Here is a 10,159-nt window from a genome sequence, read left to right as displayed (position 1 = left end):
TGGTTAAATAAAAAACTACAATAGATACAGATGAATAAAAAATTGAAATAAGCACTTTTGATTAGAACTGATTCACATAAATGTGAAAATAAAGAAACTATAACGATAGTCTAAAATTGTCTACTTTATTGTCTGTTGTCTAAATGCATTGTTTAAAGAAATGCAAGCTAAATATATGATCTAAAACAAACTTATATTATATATAATATTATTAAATTATATATATATATATATATATATATATATATATATATATATACTTTAAAAATATTCATATATATATATATATATATATATATATATATATATATATATATAATGTCCAAACTGGTATCTATAATGGTATAGTGTGTTACCAAACTATCAGTCGCAGATGTCTTGAGTCTAATCTTTAGGCTACATGTGTTCTTGTATTATATAATTTCCTCCACACCGGTCTATATTTCATATGAATCGCCATGTGTTGCTCTTCTGCTGCGGCTGTTCGGCGTGGGTGGGTTTCTGGTTTGTTGTCATCTGTTATCACGTCTTGATAACAAACCCAGTGGCACCAGAATCTTTCAGTGGTAGACAGTTGGGTTTGTCATTGCAGGTTTCAGGTTCCAGCAATGCCAATGTCTGATCCCTTGGAGAAAACTCTTCTCTGGTCCTTGGTTTCCTCTGGATTAAGCAATTAAGAAGAAAACAATCAAACCGAGTGCATGCGCATTTTGCGCACAGTACCAGATCTACCCTAAGGGGACATTTGCAGCCTCGAAGGTATAGCTCAGAAATCCATCTCTCTCAGAGCTGACTGACTTGATAAAAGCGTTGACTTGAATAGCATTGCAACTAACAACAGGCAACACCAAACGAACGTTAAAAAAAATGGATATGGATAACAGCAATGTTTGTAGGTGTTAGTAAAGTTGCTATAATTGGAGGATATTATATCTTATGCATGGACTTGTATGGAACTCTCACGAGTCATTTTAATATTATACGTCATTTGTCCAATGATAAGCTCTGAAATGTTGAGCCCCGCCCCCTGCCTCATTACAGCATGCAGTCACTCCTTACACCCCAAAAGTGTGTTATGAGGGCTCTATTAGAAACATAAACTTGGGTTCATAGGCTACCTCTAAACACAAAGGTTTCACACTATTCTTTAAACGAACAGGCTCCCCTGATAAATGCCAGCCGGGTCGCCCAAGAGGACCATCATTCCACGGCAATGTTCTCCAGCCAGATGACTTCCACTCCTTTCTCAGTGCGGGACATACTGAACCTGGAGCAGAATCAGGAGGACTTGGTGTCTCTGGACATGTCTCAGCGGCTGGACAGTGCCCTTATTCCGAGCTCATCCTGCATGCTGTCCACTTTCAAACAAGAGCAGTTCATGGACATGCCATCCGGAGCCTCTCTCTTCAGCGAAGACCTTCAGGACGACAAAGGCACCAAAAACAGCTCTCTGAACTTCGGTAACGCTGCCTTTTATGGGAAGAGTTTCCTAGAAATGGACTACGTTAAAGACGCAAAGACAGACGACACGTTTGAAGACAAAGAGAAAAAAGGTGAGCGTTCACAAGAGTCGGACATTTATTGGAAAGTAAAGATGCCGTTTCATGATTATTTAAAAACTCTGCTAAAAATGCACGACTACTAATTTTGAGTTACATTAAAATATTTTTTTTTTTAAATACGCGCACGTGCACTGAAAAAAACGAATCATTGAATTTACTACTTTTTTATGGTAAGTGGTTAAAAAAATTATCTACATTTAAATAAACAAATTTTGCTGAAAGTTAATCAACTAAATTCGTTTATTTAAATATAGCGTGTTAAATAAAGCATGATTGCAACCACTTCATTAATTCAATGATTCATTTTTTTCAGTGTGTCTAGATTGATTATAACACTAATTAGACTACAATAATTGTAATTCTTTGCTATTTTTATTCCGGTTTTTAGTAGGAAAATAAAAAGTTCATGAATAAAAATCACTGTCTGCACTATAAAAACAGTGTTTGTATATATTATAAAATATCATTTTATTTAAAATCATCATAGTTTTTTTATATCTTAGGATCTATACAGAAAGTTTAACATCCACCGATCATATTCGGAATAAAATGTGCCTCAAACTTGGTTTCAAACTGGTTCTTTTAGGAGCTGTTCAAAAACGTTCTTTAGGGAATTTAAATTTTTTGAAAAACGCCATTTGGAACCTTTATTTTTAAGAACGTAGCCTTTAGGATAAAACGGCACCAGTGCATGAAATGAAACTCACTAAAATGTAAAATGTTTAAAATTTACGTTATTAAAAAAATGTATATTATGTTTTAAAATGTTAAAGTTAAATCCAAGAGGTTACAACCTGCAACGAAATCGTATTAGTCACAAGTCCAGCACTCTATAGCCTACAGTAGAATAACCCAACCATTGTGTTACATTTTTACATTAACTTTTTAACCCAAAAGTTGCGTTAGTACAAATTTGACCCAAAGTTGAGTTGAAACAACACAGCATTTTTTAGAGTGTTTGAATTTAAAAAAGGTAGACATTTCTAAATGGAATGAATGGATACAAACAGGCCCAAGTGTTAATATCATGACAATTAATGAATGTGCCATTAATGAAATGAATAATCAATTTTCAGACATCAGCTGCTCTCAGGAAGATCCAAGTGAAGATGTGAAGCTGGATGAAGCGGATCGACCCAAACAGAGGAAAAGGAGGAAGCCTCGGGTTCTGTTCTCTCAAGCGCAGGTGTATGAGCTGGAGAGGCGCTTCAAACAGCAGAAATACCTCTCTGCACCTGAGAGAGATCATCTAGCCAGCGTGCTCAAACTCACCTCCACACAGGTCAAGATCTGGTTCCAGAACCGACGCTATAAGTGCAAGAGGCAGCGTCAGGACCAGACCCTGGAGATGGTGGGCATCGCGCCTCCGAGGCGCATCTCGGTGCCGGTTCTGGTTCGGGATGGAAAGCCGTGCCTGGGCGACGCTTCCACATACAACACATCTTACAACGTGGGGATCAATCACTTCACCTACAACAGCTACCCTGCGTTTAGTAATTTCCCGAGTCCGGGCAACACGAACTACTCATGCAACTACCCAGCGAGCATGTCCTCCATCCAGCCCTCACAGTCCAACAACAACTACATCAACTTTGGAGTTGGGGATCTAAATAACGTGCAGGCTCCGTTTCAGTCCAGCAGCGGGGTTCCCTCTCTACACGGCATCCGAGCCTGGTGAAACAAAGAACTTTAGTTGCATGCATGGACATTTATATTCATTTTCATAATTGTTTTCATAACAGCCTATTTGAGTAGACAGAATGCGGGATGGCTTTGCTCTGTCACATGCATTCTTTCTTACGCTTTAATATCTTTCAGTATATATCATCGTTTTCTTTAAAAACATGTCTGAATCATTTGCTTGCACTTGAGTTAAATTATGAGAGATAAACAGCACGTGAAATAGGTAGATTATTTATAATTTTCACCAGATGTAGTTATTATGAGGCCTTTATTAATCTCGAAAGAAGTTCCCGCGTTTTTTTCTTTCTGTTCAAGGCCAGTCTCATTTTCATAAATATGATCAGACCATAAAATTAACTGTAACCAATGAATGAATTAAGAAACATTTGTGTGTGTGTATCCAGAGAATGAAGGTGTTGTTATTCATTTGCTTGTGTAATTCTGATATGTAAACCTTTTAAGAGAAAATAATAAAGGACTTTAAAGAATGTAGCCTATGCGGTTATTATTAGGTTTGAGAATAACAATTAAGGTATACTATATAAAAAATACTAATAATTTATATTCGACGTAGAAGCGAATTAAAAATATGCATAGATTCGTATTTACAAATGACATTCCTAAAACTGATAAACACTATTATTATTATTATTATTATTAAATGTATATTTCCGTCATTGACGGCTTCATCTATATTTTCCATTAAAGTGTTTTGTTGTTGTTTTACCTTTGCTAAACACGATTTTGCCATTTAAAACATTTAGGGGTCACTGTTTTTAGCAAAGGTGAATCTGAGATATCCTTTTCTATGACTTATTCGTATAAAATAAATAAAAATATTAAAAATAAGTATAATATTTAATAAAGACGTTTGAGCGAGGACTTGAACCGAGGCTAATTTTGCGATGTAAACATGCAGAAATAATCCCAAATTGCATATATAGGCCTAATTCAGCATTTATCATGTTTCTGTATCATGTGATTTGATTTGAAGGGTCGTCGGAGTAAAACATCCAGCTGAGATTACTGTGAAACTAAACACTTTTGTCTGTATGCTCAAACCTAGACCATTTTTAATATGCATGCTATTCTTGAGGTTGATTTCCCACTTGATTGACAACACAAAAGTGCTCTGCTTAGTGTGCAGAATGGCACAATTTGCTTGACATAGAGAGGTAAGGGTGCAAAGACTTGGATGGAGGAGGAAAGGAGATCCACATTTGCTGCCACTTAAAATGAGTACTAGATTGTCCTCGGGCATCTCTCTGGCCTCTCCACACATATCACTAAACACAGTTCCCCCTCTCCACCACATCTGAACCAGCATCCACCTTCAGCTGAAATATATATATTACAACAGCAAGCTTACTGTGGAAGTGATTGTCATTTCAAGTCAAATACGGGGCCACTGAGAGGTACAGAGAAAGGTCACACGGTTACAATAGTGGCCCACTCTTCAGAGGCGTTGAAAAGAACAAGTCAGATAACATGGACGCACATCTCTAAAAATAACAGACCTTGTCCTCCGGCCACAATGGAAGGAGAATGACAGAGACAGAGAGCGAGAAAGAGACCAGGGATGGAATAATCAGCTTTTCCGGGTCTTATCGGAGGAAAGACAGGGTCGCATGCCTCTTTATCAGCCGAGCTCTGATTATGGCCATAGCTTTTCTGAGCTTTTCCCCCTGTGATACTCAGGATCCTGCCCTGCATAACAGCTGCTGCTTCATCACTGCCCGGGATGTGAGTTTAACTCGCTCTAAATTGCCTGTCATACTGTAGGTGTCCATGTGACAGCCTCCAGCGACACTGACCGTTAAACTGTGAAGACTTTCTATGCACTTTTCATAAAAATAAGCCTCCTTAAATCATTAACTGCATGTAATACAAATGAGAAATTAAATTGAAACAATGCAGAGCAAAACACAACTGTTTTGAGTTAGTAAATGATGCTTTTATTCAGTAAGGACACATTAAATTATTCAAAAGAGACCGTAAAGATATTTATGTTTTCACTTTCTATTCATCAAAAATATAAACAATGTTTCAGATCAGCAAATCAGAATGATTTCTGAAGGATCATGTGACACTTTAGACTGGAGTAATGATGCTGAAAATTCAGCTTTGCCGTCACATAATATAATAAATTACATTTGAACATATTCAGAATAAAACAGTTATTTATAATATTTCACTATAATACTGTTTTTACTATATTTTTGATCAAATAAATGCAGCCTTGGCGAGCAGAAGAGATAAGAAAATATAACTTTTGAACAGCAGAGTAAATAAAATAAACTCTTCATAAACTATTTTGACTTTTAGGCTTTCCAATCTCATTTCCAAGACTCCTTTAGATCTTTTATTTTTTTTTTGCAACATCACTAATTAAAAACCCATGAAACAATATTTGATTTCCAGATTTGTCATAAGAAATAATAATCGGCTTACACTGTAAAACGTTTTACAATTCATAATTCACTTCTTTTGCAAGATTTTTGCCGTACTTCACAAAATTTCTCTTTATTGTACTCTTAATTATTACATTTAAACTAATGCATTTACGTAGCAGACACTTATCTAAAGCTACTTACAATGCATTCAAGCTAACATTTTAAACCTAACATTATCATTATCATAAATATATGAAGCATAATTTATAGTTAAGCACAAAAAGTGTTATATATATGCATTTAGCAGGTTTAACATGTTATGGTATAAAAATAACTTATGACACCTACAAGATGATAAGACGAATTAGTTGCTGCTTTAATAGCTTCGTCAGTCAACGCTTTGTCATATAAATTTTTCATGATCAACAGTTTCACAAGGAAAGCAAAAAGGTTTTACGGCTTGTAGGTGCCTTTCTCTTCTTTTATCCTTTATGCATCATAGGCTACTCATTGCTCTGCATTTAAAAGAAAGGAAAAAGTCTTTTCTTCAGGATGTACAAGACTGTAGCCAGGAAGAGCGCGAGAGCGAGGAAAATAAGCAGCTTGTCCGTAAGTTCCCGTCGATTGTATTTAATGATCAGCTTTCTGCCCAGCTGTATAGTTCCTGTCATGGCTTTAAACTCTTCATTCGTTTCATGCACCGTCCTGGAAGACGTCGCTACAGGAGATAAACCCGTTAATACAACATGAGTTTCCCAGCATGCAGACATGGATGAAACGGAAAGCTTGTGAGATGCCCACCTAATGTGCTCATGGTCTCCTCGCTCTGCTGGACCTGCTGTGCCATCATCCGGCTGATGCTCATCAGACTCTCTGTGATGCCACTGGAGGTCTGAGCGAGGCTTTCTTTAGTCATCTTTCTGATCAAACAGATTCAGGCGATCAGAAGTAGCATTGAAAACATCCTTCAGCTTTCGAACTCACCTGTGTCTTATTGACATGTCCTCTGAATTTAACAAATCTTCCTTCTCTAGCTTATCAATGGAGAGTTTACAGGCAAGATTGGCCTTCCTCCAAGCGGTCTGATTACTGTAAGAAAAAAAAAACACTTTTTTTTTAAGAGCAAATACACGCCTCTTTCCACCTGAATAATGCAAATGGAGCATTACTCTATAAAATGCATTGAAGAACACAAGTGATGCATCATTACCTAAGCATCTGTTTCCGATGTCCTTCTGCTTTATTGAGTAGCGTCAGCTTGTCAGACTCTTTGTCCTGTTCTTTTCCCATTTGCTCCAAATCCTGTTTAAAAAAAAATAAAAAGTCTTTAGTTTAGAATTTGCTTAATAAGCAACAAATTTGCACATGTTGCTTCTCACCTGAATACGCTGTCTAAGATTGCTGAATTTTTCTTTTACTTGTAAATTGAAATCTGTCAGTTTACTTTGTGGTCCTGTGCATTCACTGACATCCTGCAATGTTTGAAAACATCAGCTAGTTACAGGAAAATAATATTATTTAGCAAAACTCATTCAAATGATCATTTAACATGGCACTAGCAACAGTAAAATTATTGATTCACCATAACATTAAAATCCCATTCGTGCCTTCGTAACTTTTTATGGTCCTTGTAATTCATTCATTTTATCAGCATTAAAAAAAACATAAATACTGTCCCACATAAAACATTAATATGGCAACAATCGTAATATTTAAGTTTTATCAATATGAACAATAAAACAGTCATACCTGAATGAGAGCTTTTATCTCTAAATCATACTTGATGATTTCTTGTTCACATATTCGGACGTGGACATCTGCAGAGGATGCCATCGCTGCAGTGCAGTCTGAACTGATGACTCACTACCGATGTCAAAATAAAAGTCTGGATATTCCTATTTAGTTGAGGACTGAATGTTTATGTTAACCATAGACTGTTAGTGACAGTAAACTAAACGACATAATTCATTCATATACTATTTTGTTTTATTTTAATTTATTTTAAGTGCTGTCACACGATTAATCGCGATTAATCGCATCCAATATAAAAGTTTTGTTTGCATAATATATGTGTGTGTTCTGTGTACTGTATTTATCATGTATGCATAAATACACTATATATTTTTTTTAAATATGTATATGTATTTTATATTAAAATAATTTATTTTATAAATATATATATTTAATAAATAAACATTGCCTACTCTTCTAAAATATATACATGCATGTGTGTGTATTTACATATACATAAATATACACAGCACATATACATAAATTATGTCAATATTTTCTATATATATATATATATATATATATATATATATATTTTTTTTTTTAATTATTATATTTTTATTTTTACTTTTATTTGTCTTAGTTTCTTGACACATCCCATGCCGCTTTTCTGACAATATTCTTTCATTGCTAACTTTCTGGGGAAACCCAAGAAAATATTTAATGGCTCTGGGGAAACCTAAGAAAAAAAAAGTGATAATGAATTATAATTTATAAATGTAATAACTATTTTCCTTTTTCTAATCTTTTTTATGTTTATTTAATAAAAATATAATACAAAAAAAAAAATACACTGACAAATTAATAAAGTATGACAAAATGTTTCCAAGACCCATTTAAGTTCAAAATCAGCTATGCTGCTGTCAGAAACGATAGGAAACTATATGAAGTTGGCCTGTTGGTAAAGGAGTAACGAACGAGGCGACATTTCTTGTTATTTAGCGCCCTCTACTGTTGGCAACTGAGCAAAGAAGATGAACCGCACAGATAATGAAATCTGCCCACTGGAAACAAAGTCCACTTTAATTATCGAAACGATTGACGGATTAACGTATGAGATTCATATAGCAAATACAATGAAAAATAATTTGATAAAAGTTCGCAAGCCTTTGAATCAATTCCGAATGAGACTATAGATGGGTTCTGATAGTTTTGGGAGTGAGACGTGTTGTTCTTCAGAGTGAATATTTGCGTCACATTAAAGATCTGAGAGGATTCAACATCTCTACTGCAGGTCAGCTTTTCTTTATACATTCTATACATAAAAAATAAAAATAATAAATGAAATATAGACTGTTAAGCGAAAACTGCAGTTTCACAAGTTGTTTATGAAAGAAAATAGTAATTCCAAGCAAGATGTGATTTATGTCAAATGTGCAGAAACTACTAGCTACTACTAAATATTGTAGAAACATAATTTTCTGTAAATTTGCTTTGTAACGATTTGTTTTGTAAAAAGCGCTATACAAATAAACTTGAATTGAATTGAATATAGGGACTAGAAAAAACATGAATTTGACATAAAAATTTGACTTGACTGTGTAAGTTTATCTTCATTTATTTACTTTATTTTATTATTGATCTTAACAATGCTTCAGTGCTTTAAAATGCAGTTTATCAGCTTGATAAGCCACCTTTTTACCCTTAATATAGAGGTTTAGTTATTTCAGTTAAATATACACAATGCATGCAGTCCTGGGGCATATTTTCAGCCTGTATGGAGTAAGTTGTTAAATGCAAACTGCCATTTAACAAACAGCCCATGCCTTTCAGCTAAATTTTGAAACACAAAATAATTAATGTGATCAATAATTCATAAACCCTCTGCAGAAACCCTGGAGTGATATATTGTTTAATGCATTCACATTATTCATCAATAATTGCATTCAAATCTATAGGCTAAACAAATTGGGTCAAAAGTAATCTAAAAGTAGTCAGAATACAAATCCTACAATTTGTAAGAAATAATGTCCTTTTTTTGACATGGTGTATTCCTTTGTTGAAATAATTAGACATGCTTAGAGGCACTTATTTACATTTGTTTACTCCAGAACTGGGCTGAAGTGTGTGTTGGACTAAAATAAGACCGCAATGTGGTTTTCAAAATTCAGCAATTAATGCACATTTAACTATTGAAAGTTGTTGCAATAAGGCTTGCAATGGCTAAAATTGATTGAGGCTTCAGAAGAGACTATAGTAATCAATTGCAATAAGATTAAAAGTGGACAAAAGTGGTCTGACGTTAGAGCTGTTTTCCATACTTGCTTCATTGATCTCCATGTTCCTCGTTTAGTGAGCGATGGTTTTTCATACAGAGGAACCTGTCTAACGGGATTAACCTCGGCATGCAGAAAAACGATCTGTATCCGTGGACTAGAAATTGCTGTTTGTCAAGGACTTAAAGTCTTTTTATAAAGCAAGCGATAGTAACTATATTAATAGTGTACTATAGCAAGCCTAGAAGTCCTAAAGCCACTGTCTTTTACATTTATTCACTTCATTAACAGACTGAGTGAGATGACTGCTGTAAAAACATCTATGATTATATAACAATACATTTACTCTGGCATGTAACAAAGTCAGTTAAATATACATGAAGGGTTGATTTCAGGATGATGATGACTTTATTTCAGGCTGGCCAACAATAAACAGGCTAACTTGAACAAATTCTGCCTGACTTTTGTATTAATCAGTCTACTGTTCTTATGAAGGGTTTTTTTCCCCTGTATT

At 34.8% G+C, this 10,159-nt stretch overlaps 2 protein-coding genes across 2 annotated transcripts; one reads left to right on the top strand and one right to left on the bottom strand.

Annotated features, from left to right (window-relative positions):
* The first annotated feature begins 1,051 nt into the window (after positions 1-1,051).
* On the top strand, positions 1,052-3,718 carry nkx2.5 (NK2 homeobox 5). Its single transcript, XM_026281187.1, has 2 exons — positions 1,052-1,553; positions 2,639-3,718. Exons 1-2 carry the CDS (start codon positions 1,214-1,216, stop codon positions 3,238-3,240), a joined length of 942 nt encoding a protein of 313 aa, XP_026136972.1. The 5' UTR covers positions 1,052-1,213; the 3' UTR covers positions 3,241-3,718.
* A 2,022-nt stretch (positions 3,719-5,740) lies between these two features.
* bnip1a (BCL2 interacting protein 1a) lies at positions 5,741-7,584 on the bottom strand. Its single transcript, XM_026281186.1, has 6 exons — positions 7,388-7,584; positions 7,018-7,110; positions 6,849-6,940; positions 6,623-6,727; positions 6,440-6,558; positions 5,741-6,356 (listed from the first exon to the last, which is right to left on the bottom strand). Exons 1-6 carry the CDS (start codon positions 7,469-7,471, stop codon positions 6,160-6,162), a joined length of 690 nt encoding a protein of 229 aa, XP_026136971.1. The 5' UTR covers positions 7,472-7,584; the 3' UTR covers positions 5,741-6,159.
* Between the last annotated feature and the right edge of the window lie 2,575 nt (positions 7,585-10,159).

Source organism: Carassius auratus, chromosome 14, assembly GCF_003368295.1.
Source record: "Carassius auratus strain Wakin chromosome 14, ASM336829v1, whole genome shotgun sequence".
Classification (NCBI taxonomy): domain Eukaryota; kingdom Metazoa; phylum Chordata; class Actinopteri; order Cypriniformes; family Cyprinidae; genus Carassius; species Carassius auratus.
This window is presented reverse-complemented; position numbering and strand designations above follow the sequence as displayed.